The sequence below is a fragment of the Balaenoptera musculus genome, chromosome 13 (genome assembly GCF_009873245.2).
Source record: "Balaenoptera musculus isolate JJ_BM4_2016_0621 chromosome 13, mBalMus1.pri.v3, whole genome shotgun sequence".
Taxonomy (NCBI): Eukaryota; Metazoa; Chordata; class Mammalia; order Artiodactyla; family Balaenopteridae; genus Balaenoptera; species Balaenoptera musculus.
The window spans coordinates 15,676,163-15,692,622 of record NC_045797.1 but is presented as its reverse complement, the minus strand read 5'-3'; the positions used below and the strand labels follow the sequence as shown (position 1 = coordinate 15,692,622).

The 16,460-nt window shown below is 34.8% G+C and overlaps 1 protein-coding gene across 1 annotated transcript in view; it reads left to right on the top strand.

Annotated features, from left to right (window-relative positions):
• The window catches only part of DNAH6 (dynein axonemal heavy chain 6), a 298,716-nt gene that overhangs the window by 96,946 nt on the left and 185,310 nt on the right, over positions 1-16,460 (top strand). Inside the window, exons 17-19 of the mRNA XM_036873333.1 lie at positions 2,579-2,692; positions 6,157-6,300; positions 16,186-16,398. Coding sequence (XP_036729228.1) covers positions 2,579-2,692; positions 6,157-6,300; positions 16,186-16,398 — 471 coding nt within the window. The remainder of the gene's footprint in view (positions 1-2,578; positions 2,693-6,156; positions 6,301-16,185; positions 16,399-16,460) is intronic.

Sequence of the window (16,460 nt, the reverse complement as noted above, 5' to 3'; positions counted from 1 at the left end):
ACAAATCTAATGATAGTAAGCTCTATATACTAAACTAAGATAAACATAAAACCAGAAATAAATTAGATGCAGAAAGCAAACCCCAAGTCTACATTTGCTCTCAAAGTCCACTGCCTCAAATATGGGATGATTTGTTATTTATTCAGGTATTCCACAAATGCAGCATACATCAAGTTGATTGTGGAGATTTAATCCACTGCTCCTGAGGCTGCATGGAGAAATTTCCCTTTCTCTTCTTTGTTCCCACAGCTCCTGGAGTTCAGTTTTGGATTTGGCCCCACCTCTGCATGTAGGTAGCCCTCTGGCGTCTGTTCTTTGCCCAGACAGGAGGAGGTTAAAGGAGCGGCTGATTAGGGGGCTCTGGCTCACTCAGGCCTGCAGGAGGGAGGGGTACAGAATGCAGGGCAAGCCTGTGGTGGCAGAGGCCTGCCTGATATTGCACCAGCCTGAGGCATGCCATGTGTTCTCCCGAGGAAGTTGTCCCTTGATCACGGGACCCTGGCAGTGGCGGGTTGCACAGGCTCCCAGGAGGGGAGGTGTGGATAGTGACCTGTTCTTGCACACAGGCTTCTTGGTGGCTGCAGCAGCAGCCCTAGCGTTTCATGCCCATCTCTGGGGTCTGCATTGATAGCCACAGCTCTTGCCCATCTCTGGAGCTCATTTAGGCAGTGCTTTGAATGCCCTCTCCTTGTGCACCCCAAAACAGTGGTCTCTTGCATCTTAGGTAGTTCCAGACTTTTTCCCAGACTCCCTCCTGGCTAGCTGTGGCACACTAGCCCCCTTCAGCCTGTGTTCACACAGCCAACCCCCGTCCTCTCCCTGGGATCTGATCCTGAAAGCCCAAGCCTCAGCTCCCAGCCCCCACCCACCCCAGCGCATGAGCAGACAAACCCCTCAGGCTGGTGAGTGCTGGTCAGCACTGATCCTCTGTGCAGAAATCTCTCCACTTTGGCCTCTGCACCCCTGTTGCTGTGCTCTCCTCTGTGGCTCCAAAGCTTCCTCCCATCCCACGCCCCATCTCCACCAGTGAAGGGGTTTCCTAGTGTGTGGAAACTTTTCCTCCTTCACAGCTCCCTCCCAGAGGAGCAGGTCCCATCCCAATTCTTTTGTCTCTGTTTTGTCTTTTTTCTTTTGCCCTACCTGGGTACGTGAGGAGTTTCTTGCCTTTTGGGAAGTCCGATGTCTTCTGCCAATGTTCAGTAGGTGTTTTGTATGAGTTGTTCCACATGTAGATGTATTTTTGATGTATTTGTGGGGAGGAAGGTGATCTGCACGTCTTACTCCTCTGCCATCTTGAAGGTCCCCCTGAGGTGTAAATTTTAATGTCTCCTCTTTCATTTCTGATTTTATTTCCTTGAATCATCTCTATTTTTTTCTTAGTCTAGCTAAAGGTTTGTTTATCTTTCCAGAAAAAAAAGCTCTTAGTTTCATTGATCTTTTCTATTGCTTTTCTGTTCTCTATTTTTTTTTCCCACTCTGATCCTTGTTATTTCCTTTCTTCTGCTAACTCTGGGCTTAGCTTGTTCTCCTTTTCTAGCTCTTTGTTGTGTAAAGTCAAGTTGTTTATTTGAGATCTTTCTATTTTCTTAATATATCCATTTATTACTATAAACTTCCCTCTCAGAACTACTTTTGCAGCATCTCATAGGTTTTGGTGTGCTGTGTTTCCATTTTCATTTGTTTCAAGATATTTATTTTTATTTCCCTTTGATTTCCTCTATAACCCATTGGTTGTTCAGGAGTGTGGTGTTTAGTTTCCAAATATTTGTAAAATTTCCAGCTTTCCTCTTGTTGTTGATTTCTATTTTCATACCATTGTGGCTGGAAAATATAATATGATTTCAGACTTCTTAAACTTGTTATGATTTGTTTTGTGGCCTATCATATGATCTATCCTGGGGAATGTTCTGCATGCACTTGAAAAGAATGTGTATTTTGCTGCTGTTGTATGAAATGTTTAAAGCCCCAGCTTATCGCAAAGCTCACAGTTTCTATGCAACCAACTTCCTGGAGATTTTCCCACCTCCAAGGCATGAAAACAGCTTCTTCAGATTTTCTTGTAACCTTTCTCTGTCTAGGATTCATATACAGTCCACTGGGTTAGAAATAGGTGAGAAACTAGGCTGTTCGCTCCATCTCTAATCTCCCCATTCCCTCCACCAACTACCACACAAACATTCTCTCCCTCTTCTATCATCTAAGATATAAGCCCTAAAGGATATCATTGCCTCTAAAGACTCATCTGTTTACCCAATAGACCAGACAGGTATATACATGTATGATCCAACTTGAGAAAGAATGCCCTTAGCATTCTTGTAATATTTGTGTCTTTGGAAAATTTCTAAGTTCTAAGGAAATATAAAGAATTATATTTTGTCACTCAAATAGAAATCTGAATATACATGGGGTTTTGTGATTTGTTTTTTCATTGTTTCTGTCTCTCCTTTTCGTTTCCTATTTAGGTCCCACCCATATTCTGCTAAGGTGTCACTGTATCAAAAATTACTGAAAGGAAGATAACATAAGATCTCTATATCAGAAAATTAACTAGTACATTTTGCTTATTATATTTTAAAAGGTAGAAGTGTCCAAGTTTGAAGCTTTGGAAGAAGTTAGTGCTGAATTGAAGCTCAAACAATTGCTCTGGGATTCTTTATCTGAATGGGATCAACTCCAACAAGAATGGTTAAAGGTAAAAAATAAAAAAAAAAAACCCTCTCAATTCTTAAATCATTTTTGTATTATTTAACCTTAGAATACTAATAGTATGAATTATAGTTTTTTTAAAAAATAAGCTGGTATATTCTTAATTTCAGTAAAACATGCAATGTTATTTTATGGGAATTATTATCAGCTTTCTGGTGAAATGCACAAAGGTCTTTCTGCCACACAAGTCTTTAAGTACCACAGAGAAGGCTACATTATTGTAAGGCAGGTTTCTCAGGTCCTCCAAATAAGATAGCTAAATGAAGGAAGCATCAAAGGACCTCACTGCATGGCATTTAACTTCTTGTGGTTTCTGAACACAATGTTGTCCCGACACACTACAGCCAAGTGTTATTAAGGATTGTAGGATTTTATTCGTGATCTACACACATTAGATTTCTGTTAGCCTAGGTTCTGTTCTTACTGTCCTTTTTTTTTTTTTTTTTTTTAAAAAGAAAGCCATTTTGTTCCCTGTGATAGAATAGAATCCCAGTAATGAGATCCAGGATCTTCCCTTGAGAGCTCGATAGTAAATTCTAGTAATAGTAAATTAGGGGGCCAGGTATCATAGGGCTTGGTTTTTAGGGTCTACCCTTGTGTTCAAACCTTAACAAATGTCAGCCCTCTAGGAGGCAGAATAGATGACCATCTGTTCTTTCAAGTGTGATATGGACATGTTAGAAATACCATCAACTTCACAAATATTGTTTTACACTTGCTTGTTCAGCTTCTCTATGCTGGTGCCTATAATTAGAAGTCATATATCTGGGCACAGTGACACAAGAATGTTTCCCAGATAATGTTCTAGGTACAGTAGATACCAGTGGAGAATAAAAAGGACAAAGTCCAAACCCTCACAGAATTTACCTTTTGGTGGAGAAAGTGGAAAACAAGCAAACATATATATACTATTATATCAGAGAATTTTAAGTGCTTTTGTATAACTCATTTATCACTTATCTCAGAAGTAGAAAATGCTCCTGAACAGTAAAGAAGAAGCTTAGAGAGTTTTCTGATTACCACCATAGATTAGAGCAGTTGCTTCTAAAGTGGGACAAATTTACCATAGGAAGTATACAAAAAGACCCATTAGGGAGCAAAAAGAAAATGTTGAATCCAGAAAAAAAAATGAATGTTTATAAATTTTCTTTTTTTAAAATTGAGGCATATTTGACATGTTAGTTTCAGGTGTAAAATATAATGGTCCAATATTCCTGTATATTGCACAATGATCACCACAATAAGTTTAGTTAACATTTGTTGCCACACATAGTTACAAAAATTTTTTTCTTATGAGAACATTCAAGATCTATTCTCTTAGCAGCTTTCAAATATGCAATACAGTGTTATTAACTATAGTCACCATGCTGTACATTACATTCCCATGATTTATTTATTTTATAACTGGAAGTTTGTACCTTTTGACCTCCTTCACTTATTTCACGCACCCACTCCCCTCCTCTGGAAACTACCAATTTGTTCTGTTTTAGTTGTTTTGTTTTGTTTTGTTTTAGGTTCTACATATGAGTTATTTTGTTGTTTTGTTTGCTTTTGGATTCCACATACAAGTGAGGTCATATGGTATTTGTCTTTCTTTGTCTGACTTATATCACTTTACATAAAGCCCTCATGGTCCATCCATGTTGTCGAAAATGACAAGGTTTCATTCTTTTTATGGCTGAATAATAGTCTATTGTATACATATACTACATTTTCTTCATCCATTCATCCATTGATGGACACTTAGGTTGTTTCCATTTCTTGACTATTGTAAATAATGCTGCTATGAACTTGGGTGTCTGTATATCTTTTTGAATCAGTGTTTTTGTTTTCTTAGGATAAATAATCAGAAATGGAATTGCTGAATCATATGGTAGTTCTATTTTTAATTTTTTGAGGAATCTTAATACTGTTTTCCATATGGCTGTTGTGCCAATTTACATTTCTGCTAGCAATGCACAAGTGTTCCTTTTTCTCCACATCTTTGTCAACACTGGTTCTATTTTGTCTTTCTGATACTAACCATTCTAACAGGAGTGAGGTAGTATTTCATTGTGGTTTTGATTTTAATTTCCCAATGATTAGTGATGTTGAGCATTTTTTCATGTACCTGTTGGACATCTGTTACGTCTTCTTTGGAAAAACTGTCTATTCAGATCCTCTGCCCTCTTTTTAATGAGGTTGCTTTTCTGTTATTGAGTTCTTTATATATTCTGGATATTAACCGTTTATCAGATATATAATTTGCAAATATTTTCTCCCATTAAGTATAGGTTTCCTTTTCATTTTGTTCATGCTTTCCTTTGCTGTGCAGAAGCTTTTTAGTTAGATGTAGTTGCTTATTTTACTTTTGTTGCCTTTGCTTTTGGTGTCAAATCCAAAATATTGTTGCCAAGACCCATCTCAAGAAGCTTATTGCCTATATTTTCTTCTAGGAGTTTTTAGGTTTCAGGTCTTAGATTCAAATCTTTAATTCATTTTGAGTTATTTTTGTGTGTGGTCCAGTTTCATTCCTTTGCCTCTAGCTGTCCAATTTTCCCAACACCATTTATTGAGAAGACTGTCCTTCCCCCATTGTATATTCTTGACTCCTTTCTTGTAAATTAATTGACCATATATGTGTGGGTTTATTTTTGGGCTTTCTATTCTGTTCCATTAATCTATGTGTCTGTTTTTGTACCAGTACTATGCTGTTTTGATGACTATAACTTTGGATAGTTGGATAGTCTGAAATCAAGGAGTTGACACCTCCATCTTTTTTATTCTTTCTCAAGATTGCTTTGGCTATTCTGGGTCTTTTGTGGTTCCATACAAATTTTAGGATTGTTTGTTGTATTTCTGTGAAAAATACCGCTGGAATTTTGATAGGGATTGTATTGAATCTGTAGATTTCTTTATGTGGTATAAACATCTTAACAATATTAATTCTTCCAATCCATGAGCATGGAATATCTTTTCATTTTTACAAATTTTCTATTACCATCAATCCATATGCCCATCTGACATAATATATGTGTACACTTACATGTTTATGTAACTGAGAAATATATTTATAAATACATGCATACATTGGAGTGTATGTTTAAATCAGTTATATTAAAGGGCTACATGATCAAATAATAGGAGACTACTTGGTGAGACATTTCTCGGTCACAAGAGTAAAAATTAGCTATTTGTAACTTTACAATGGTTGGCCCTCTGGAATAAATTACAGGGATTGCAATACTGCATTTGGTGATATGGGAGAAAAAGACATGAAAGTAATAAACAAACAATGCCTGATATACTATTAGAAATCTTAATAAGTAGAGCCATTTCCAAAATATAGAGTCAACTTGGTTTAACAACATAGCTATCAAAAAATGTGAGTAGAGTAAAAAAATTTTACTATTTCAAGTTTGCCTTTTATCATATGTCTTAACTTCTTTGTTTTCCCCCCAATTTTCATAGTCAAAATTTGACTGCCTGGATCCAGAATTTCTAAACAGTCAAGTTTCTAAATATGCCAAATTTGTGACTCAATTGGAAAAAGGCTTGCCACCCAACAGTGTAGTGCCCCAGCTAAAAAGTAAGGTGGAAAAAATGAAAGAAAAGGTAAGTTTAGTAGAAATTATTTCCAAAACTCCAGGTCAATCAGTTACTACTTGATGCTAATGAGACCAAAGCCAGGAATTCTTCCCTGTTTAAATTAGTCAGCTTTGCAGAGAGAAGAAACAACAGAAAAATTCAGCCACTGTATTGCAGAGGCATAGACTGCATCCCTCTCTTCAACTGGCCAAATCATGCAATTGAATTGTATGAGAATTCTAGTTGTTTCTCATTCTCACCAGCACTTGTTATCAATAGGGAGTTTATTTATTTGGTTTGGTTTGGTTTTAATTTTAACTGTTCTAATAATGTGTAGTACTGTCTCATAATGGTGATGATTTACATTTTTCTAATGATTAGTGATGTTGAACATCTTTTCTCATGTCCATTTGCCATCCATCTACCTTCTTTGCTGAAATGTCTGTTTGAATATTAGCCCAATTTTTAATTGAGTTGTTTGTTTTGTTATTAGTGAGTTTTCAGAGTTCTCTTTTTTTTGGAATTTTAAAATCTATATTTTATTTAATTTTTGACATATAGAGAACAGTGTCCATTGGCAACGATGATCCTCAAATAGTAGATGACTCTCAAATAGTAATTAAATAGTACTCACAAAGTAATGGTAAAAGAGACTACCAGCTTGAAAATTTGTAACACAAATGATATTTGACACACCAAAAAGTTTTTATACATTTTACACAGCAGAAGTTTTTAGAATTTACATTCTAAAGACATTAGGGTCTAACAATTCATAGAAGAACAGCAAAGGTTTTTTTTAATTTTTATTTTATATTGGAGTATAGTTGATTAGCAGTGTTGTGTTATATAGTCATGATATAAGTCCTTTTTCAAATATGTAACTTGAAAATAGTTTTCCCAGTCAGTGGCTTGTCTTTTTAGTCCCTAAACAGTGACTTTCACAGAACAAAAGGCTTAAATTTGAAAAAAGTCCAAGTAATATTTTTTTCTTTTACAGATTATCTTTTTAGTATAGAATCTAAAAACTTTTGCCAAACCTAAAGGTCACACAGAGTTTCTCCTGTATTTTCTTCTGGAAGTTTTTTAGTGTTCCTTTTTTTTTAAATTAAAGTATATGATTTATTTTGAGTTATTTACATTTTTACATATGGATATTCAGTTGATCCAGAACCATTATTTGAAAAGAGTATTCTTTCTCCATTGTTTACCTTTGCATCTTTGTCAAAAATCAGCTGACTATATTTTTTAGTCTGTTTCTGGACTCTCTATTCTGTTTGGTTGTTCTGTAAGTCTATTCTTTCACCAATACCATGCTCTCTTGATAATAACTACAGCTAGTAAGTCTTGAAATCAGGTAGTGTTAAGTTCTCCAACTTGTTCTTCTTTTTCACAATTTTGTCGATTCTAATTCCTTTACCTTTTCATGTAAATGTTAGAATAGCTTATCATATGTATAAAAAATTGCTGGGATTTTAGGTGGACTGTGTCAAATCAATAGATCAATTTCCAGAGAATTGACATCTTAACAAGATTGAATTTTCTAATCTGTTACCTGCCTATCCCTTTATTTAGTTAGGTCTTCTTTTATTTCTTTTCCTTAACATTTTGTAATTTTCAGTGTACAGATTTTGCACATATTTTGTTAGATTTAAAACTAAGTATTCTCTTATGTTATCTTAAATTTCATTGTTTTTCATTTCAAATTCTAAGTGTTCATTGCTGGTATGTAGGAATACTATTGACCTTTGTATATTGATCTTATATCCTGTGATCTTAATAAATTCACTTTTTAATTTTAGGAGATTTTTGTACATTATTCAGAATTTTCAACGTAGAAAATGATTTCAACTGTGAATAAAGACAATTTTATTTCTTCCATTACAATCTGTGTGCCTTTTATTTCTTTTTCTTGCCTTGTTGCACTGGCCAGGATTTCCTGTATGATATTGAATAGGAGTGGTGAGAGAAAATATCCTTGTCCTGTTCCATATCTTAGAGGGGAAATATTCAGTCTCTTTTTAAGTATGATGTTTGTTAGTCAAATTTTTTTATAGATGCCCTATATTAAGGTAACAAAGTTTCATAGTTTCCTTAGAGGTTTCTTTTTTTTATCATAGATGGGTGTTGATAATTATCAAATGATTTTTCTATGCCTATGATCATATGGTTTTTCTTCTTTAGTCTATTAACATGGTGAATTACATCTATCAATGGTCAAATGTTGAAGCAGGCTTGAATTCCTGAACTGAACCTCACTTGGGTCATGATGTACTACTCTTTTATATTGCTGGATTCAAATTACTAATATTATTTGAGGATGTTTTTGTGCCTATATTCATGAGGGTCATTGATCTTTAGTTTTCCTTTCTTGTAACATCATTGTGTGGTTATGAGGTAATACTGCCTCATAAAATGAGTTGGGGAGTGTTCCTTCCTCTTCTATTTTCTGCAGGAGATTATACAGAATTAGTATTATTTTTCACTTAGATGTTTGGTAGAATTCAAGAGTGAAACTATCTGAGCTTGAAGTTTTCTCTTTTGGAGGGATTTTAACAAAAAAATTGAATTTCATTAATACAATTTGAATTATTCAGGTTATCTATTTCTTCTTGAGGGGACTTTATAGTGTATCTTCCAAGGAAATGGTCCATTTAATCCAAATTGTTGAATTTATTAGACATAGAGTTTATCATAATATTTCCTTATTATCCTTTTAAAGTCTGTGTGATCCATAATGATGTCCCCTTTTTCATTGCTGATATTGGCAATTTGTATTTTCTCCCTTTCTTTCTTGGTTTGTTCTGCTAGTCATTTATCGCTTTGACCTTTTCAAAGAGCCAGCTTTGGGGTTGATTGATATTCTTTATAGTTTTTATGTTTTCCATTTCACTGATTTCTCCTCTAATCTTTATTATGTCCTTTCTTCTTCTTGCTTTACATTCAATTATTTCTTTCTTCAAAATTTCTTATGGTGGAAGCTTAAGTTGCTGATTTGAAACTTTTCTTCTTTTCTAATATAAGCATTTAATGCTATAAATTTCTGTCTAGCCACTGCTTTAGCTGAATCTTGTGAATTTTGATATATTGTATTTTTATTTTAATTTAGTTCAAAATATATTTTAATACTCCTGAGATTTCTTATTTGATATATGGCCTATTTAGAAGAATGTTGTTTATTATTAAAATATTTGGGGATTTTCAAGATATCTGTTACTGATTTGAACTTTAATTCTATTATAGTCCAAAAATATACTTTTATGATTTCTGTCCTTTTAATTTGTTGAGATTGGCTTTATGACCCAAAATATGGTCTATTTTGGTACGTCTTCTATATACACTTGAGAAGAATGTGTATTCTGCTATTGCTCAGTGAGTCAATTTGGCTGATGGTAGTGTTCAGATCATCTGTATCCTTACTGATTTTCTGCCTATTTGTTCTGTTAGTTACTCAGAGAGGAATGTTGAAATGGCCAACTATAATTGTGCATTTGTCTAATCCCCCTTATGTTACATCAATTTTTGCCTCATTTATTTTTAAATAAACTCTTTATTTTAGAATCATTTTAGACTTTCAGAAAACTTACAACAGAAATATAGAGGTTTCCCATATGCCCTGAATCCAGTTTCCTCTACTGTTAACATATTACATTAGTATGATACATTTGCCACATCTAATGAAACAATGTCACTATATTATTATTAAAGTCCATATTTTATCTGAATTTTCTCATTTTTATCTAATGTCCTTTCTCTGTCCCAGGATCCTTTCCAGGATAAACATTACATTTAGATGTCTTGTCGTCTTAGGCTCCTTTAGACTGTGACAGATTCTCAGACTTTTCTTGTTTATTATGATCTTGATAGTTCTGAGAAATACTAGCCAGGTATTTTATAGAATGTCTGTCAATTTGGGGTTGTCTGGTGTTTTTCTCATGATTAGACTGGGGTTATAGATTCTTGCAAGGAAGACCACAGGGGTAAAGTATTATTATTATCACATCTTATTAAAGATACATGCTATCAACATGACTTTTCACTAATGATATTAAGCTTGATCACATGACTGAAGTAACATTTTTCCCCACTATAAAATTACTACCCAACTTTCCATACTGTATTCTTTGAAAGGAAGTCTCTATGCAAAGCCTACATTTAAGGGGTGAAGTTATGTTCTCCCTCATTGCTTCCAGCAGTAACATATCCTTTGTCCAGATCTTGGGTTTTAATACCATTTTCCATAAAATGAATCAGAGATACTTATAGAAATGGCTGATTCTAGGGATGAGTCAGAGAATATACAAGATGAACCTGGAGCATCCTCTGGTGCCAGAAAGTAAGGAAGTCTCAAAAAACAAAATGACGGACAAACCCATAGCCAATATCGTCCTCAATGGTGAAAAACTGAAACCATTTCCACTAAGATCAGGAACAAGACAAGGTTGCCCACTGTCACCACTATTATTCAACATAGTTTTGGAAGTTTTAGCCACAGTAATCAGAGAAGAAAAAGAAATAAAAGGAATACAAATCAGAAAAGAAGAAGTAAAGCTGTCACTGTTTGCGGATGACATGATACTATACATAGAGAATCTTAAAGATGCTACCAGAAAACTGCTAGAGCTAATCAATGTATTTGGTAAAGTAGCAGGATACAAAATTAATGCACAGAAATCTCTGGCATTCCTATACACTAATGGTGAAAAACCTGAAAGTGAAATTTAGAGAACGCTCCCATTTACCATTGCAACAAAAAGAATAAAACATCTAGGAAAAAACCTATCTAAGGAGACAAAATACCTGTATGCAGAAAACTATAAGACACTGATGAAAGAAATTCAAGATGATACAAACAGATGGAGAGATATACCATGTTCTTGGATTGGAAGAATCAACATTGTGAAAATGACTATACTACCCAAAGCAATCTACAGATTCAACGCAATCCCTATCAAACTACCACTGGCATTTTTCACAGAACTAGATCAAAACGTTTCACAATTTGTATGGAAACACAAAAGACCCCGAATAGCCAATGCAATCTTGAGAAAGAAAAAAGGAGCTGGAGGAATCAAGCTCCCTGACTTCAGACTATGCTACAAAGCTACAGTAATCAAGACAGTATGGTACTGGCACAAAAACAGAAATGTAGATCAATGGAACAGGATAGAAAGCCCAGAGATAAACCCACGCACATATGGTCACCTTATTTTTGATAAAGGAGGCAAGAATATACAATGGAGAAAAGACAGCCTCTTAAATAAGTGGTGCTGGGAAAACTGGATAGCTACATGTAAAAGAATGAAATTAGAACACTCCCTAACCCCATACACAAAAATAAACTCAAAATGGATTAAAGACCTAAATGTAAGGCCAGACACCATCAAACTCTTAGAGGAAAACATAGGCAGAACACTCTATGACATACATCACAGCAAGATCCTTTTTGACCCAACTCCTAGAGAAATGGAAATAAAAACAAAAATAAACAAATGGGACCTAATGAAACTTAAAAGCTTTTGCACAGCAAAGGAAACCATAAACAAGATGAAAAGACAACCCTCAGAATGGGAGAAAATATTTGCAAATGAAGCAACTGACAAAGGATTAATCTCCAAAACATACAAGCAACTCTTGCAGCTCACTATCAAAAAAACAAACAACCCAATCCAAAAATGAGCAGAAGACCTAAATAGACATTTCTCCAAAGAGGATATACAGATTGCCAACAGACACATGAAAGAATGCTCAACATCATTAATCATTAGAGAAATGCAAGTCAAAACTACAATGAGATATCATCTCACACTGGTCAGAATGGCCATCATCAAAAAATCTACAAACAATAAATGCTGGAGAGGGTGTGGAGTAAAGGGAACCCTCTTGCACTGTTGGTGGGAATGTAAATTGATACAGCCACTATGGAGAACAGTATGGAGGTTCCTTAAAAAACTAAAAATGGAACTACCATATGACCTAGCAATGCCACTACTGGGCATATACCCTGAGAAAACCATAATTCAAAAAGAGTCATGTACCACAATGTTCATTGCAGCTCTATTTACAATAGCCAGGACATGGAAGCAACCTAAGTGTCCATCAACAGATGAATGGATAAAGAAGATGTGGCACATATATGCAATGGAATATTACTCAGCCATAAAAAGAAACGAAATTGAGTTATTTGTAGTGAGGTGGATGGACCTAGAGTCTGTCATACAGAGTGAAGTAAGTCAGAAAGAGAAAAACAAATACCGTATGCTAACACATATATATGGAATCTAAAAAAAAAAAAAAAATGGTCATGAAGAACCTAGGGGCAGGACGGGAATAAAGACACAGACCTACTAGAGAATGGACTTGAGGATACGGGGAGGGGGAGGGGTAAGCTGGGACAAAGTGAGAGAGTGGCATGGACATATATACACTACCAAATGTAAAATAGACAGCTAGTGGGAAGCAGCCTCATAGCACAGGGAGATCGGCTCGGTGCTTTGTGACCACCTAGAGGGGTGGGATAGGGAGAGTGGGAGGGAGGGAGACGTAAGAGGGAAGAGATATGGGGATATATGTATATGTATAACTGATTCACTTTGTTATAAAGCAGAAACTAACACACCATTGGAAAGCAATTATACACCAATAAAGATATTTTATAAAAACATGAAAAAAATTTAAAAAATAAAAAATAAAATAGAATAGATTCTCTATCGTTGGTGAAAAAAAGAAGAAAAAAAGTACGAGTTATATTTAAGAGACACAGAAACCAAGTGAAAGAATTTTCAATGGCCCAAGTTGTAATGATTTGACCAAACAATAAATAATACAATATTGTGTTACAACCCAAATTATAAGATAAATATCCATGAGTTCATATTGACATAAGTAAGTAACTGAGTGGATGAATAGATAGATAAATAGGTAGATAGATAGACAAAGGATAAAAGACAAATCCTCTATAAAGAAAAATTCCAAATAACTTATGAGGATACTACATCTCAAGACAGTGGAGCTTTATTTATTTTGATGCTCCGTTGTTAGGTGTATTCACACTTAGTATTGCTATTTCTTCTTGGAGAATTGACCCTCTTATCATTTATATATTTTCCCTCTTTATTTTTTATAAGATTTCTTCTTCTGAAGTCTGCATTATCTGAAATTAATATAGTTAGTATATATTTCTTTTAGAGTTTTCATGATATTACTTTCTCCATTTTTTCACTTTTAACTTTTCTATGTCTTTAAAGTATTTCTTGGACAGCATAAAATAGGTTCCTGCTTTTCTATCCAATCTGCTTTTTAAAAGTCTTTTAAATGACATGTTTAGACCATTAATATTTAGAATATTATTTATATGGTTGGATTAAAATTGTCATCATGCTGGTTTTTTATTTGTTTGTTGTTTCTTTTTTCCTCTTTTTCTTTCCTCTCTTGATTTAATTGTATAGGTTTTATGATTCCATTTTATCTTCTCTATGGAGTTATTATTCATACTTCATTAAAGCAATTTTTAGTGGTTGTCCTAGATTTAAAATATAGATTTTCAGTTAATCCAAATCAACCTTCAAATAATATTATACTGCTTCATGTATAGTGTAAAGAGTTTATAATACCATACTCCCAATCCTCCCTCTCATCCTTTGTATTAATGTTGTCATGTATTTTACTTTTATATGTAGTATAAACACTACATGTTGCTACTATTTTTGTTTTTTATAGTTACCTTTTAGGAGAATAAAAATAGGAAATGAAATTTATTTTACATCTATTCCATTTCCAATGTTCTTCATTTCTTTGTATGGATCAAAGTTTCTGACTCATAGCATATTCATTCTGCCTGAAGAACTTCCTTTAATATTTCTTACTGAGTAGGTATGCTAACAAGGAATTCCCCAAATTTTTGTTTTGAGAAAGTCTTTATCCTTTATTTTGAATGATATTTTCACTGGTATATAATTCTGAGTCGGCAGATTTTGTTTTTTCTTTCAACAATGTAAAAGTATCCTTTTGTTATCTTTTTACTTGCATGATTTCTGACAAGAAGTCTGCTGTAGTTCTTATCCTTGTTCTTCTGTAGATAATATGTATTTTTTGTCTGGCTGCCTTCAAATTTTTCTCTTTTTCTTGATTTCTTGCAGTATGAAATGTGATATGCCTGGGTGTATGTTATTATTGTTTACCATTTATATTTATCCTGCTTGATGTTCTCAGAGTTTCTTGGATCTCTGGTTTTGTGTCTGCCTTTAATTTTGAAAAAAATTGCAGCCATTATTTCTTTGATATCTCTTCTGCTGTGTTTTCTATCTCTCTTATCCTTCTGGGATTTCTATTACATGTATGTCAGACCATCTGATACTGTACCAAGCTCATGGATATTCTGTTCTAAGTTTGGGGGGAGGGGGCAGGCGAGCGTTTCGCTGTTTTTTCTCGTTGTGTATGAGTTTGGGTAATTTCTACTCACTTACCTTCAAATTCACGGATTCCTTGGCTGTGTTCATCTCATCAAAGACATTCTTTGTATCTCTTACTGTCTTCCTCATTTCTAACATTTCCATTTGATTTTTAATTATAGTTTCCATCATTTCATTGACATTTCCCATCTGATCTTGCATGTTGTCTACCTTTTCCATTAGATCCATTAACATATTAATCACAATTAGTTTAAGTTCTATCTGTTAATTCCAACAGATGTGTCAGATTTGAGTGTGATTCTGATTAATTTTGTATCTTTTTGGATGTATGTTTGCCTTGCCCTTTCACATACTTCTTAAATGTTTGTTGAAATCCAGACATCTTATGCAGAACAGTAGATACTGAAGTAAATAATTTTTATGCCTGGAAATGATAATGCCTTTCCTTCTACTTGGCCTTCTGTGTGGCATGTTATATTAAATCTGGTTAGAAATTCGACTAGATTTGAAGTTTGATGTTGCTGTGGTTGCCCTCAGTATACCACAGTATTCAAATTGTTCTTGTGTTTAGTTTGGTCTGGTTTGCCAAAGGTCATTTTTTCAATTGCTGTTTTCCCTGACCTTGGGTCATTCTTTCATTTTATGCCCAGAGAAAATCTGTATCTTGCAGCTTTCCACTCTCTATTCCACTGTTATTTTTACTCAGTACTTGTTAGCCTGGTGGAAGAAGCGAGGAGGGATATTCCCTCGTGTTCTGATTAAGTTTCTATCCTAACAAAGCACTGTGTTCCTTGTTCGCAAAATTCTGAGCTTCACAGTTGTTCCTGCCCCTCCTCCAGCTTTAGTAATAAGCTTAGAATGTATTTCTGTCCCTCCTCCATGGGTGGAGCTTTTTTTTTTTCCTGTTCTGTTTCTCCAGTTATGTACAGATACCTACAATGAGTTATCACCAATGCCTTAAGGTAATAATTTTTGTTGTTCCATAGGGAAGGTAGGAGAGATTGGTTGATTAGAGTTACAGTAGTGGCAACTGTTTCCCTCCCTCAGCCAGCGCCATAAGATAAGCTTTCTTAGGATTCTTCCCAATCTTCTCTGTGAACACCTCTATATTTGTAGCCCCCAGGGACTTCACACTCTCATGCTACCCTACATTCAGTCTTAGCAACTTATTTTTAAAATTCAGCAACATCTTCTAACTAGTTTAAATGGCAACCGAAGGCATCTCTCCTTGGTAAGCAAATTCTCAGGTCCTGTTTCTTGCTGTGGAGAAAACTGTGGGTACCAGTGTCTCTTCAAATTTTGACTTAGTTGGTTTCCCTGCAGCCTCACTTTTCTGATGGGTTCAATACAAGTCATTAACTTGCAGTTTGTGCAGATTTTTCTTTGTTGTAAGAGTGTCATTGGTGTTCTTTCCAGCTCTTTATGTGCCCAAATTGAAACCAGAAGCCTTGGGCTGTTTTTAAGATAAAAAGGATGGTGTCTCTGAGAGTGTTTTGTTTTCCAGCTTCCAGTTATCATTAACCTGAGGAACCCAACTCTGAAGCCTAGACATTGGGCAGCTATTGAACAAACAGTTGATGCCACCCTAGTAGACCTTGACATTCCATTAACCTTGGAGAAGCTCTCTGAGTTGCATGTTTTTGACTTTGGCCGAGAAATCCAAGACATTTCTGGACAGGCTTCTGGAGAAGCTGCCTTAGAAACAGTTCTTAAAAAGGTAAACCTGAAAAATGTGTATTCTGAAGATCAGGGAATGTAAAGGTTTTCATATTCAATGAG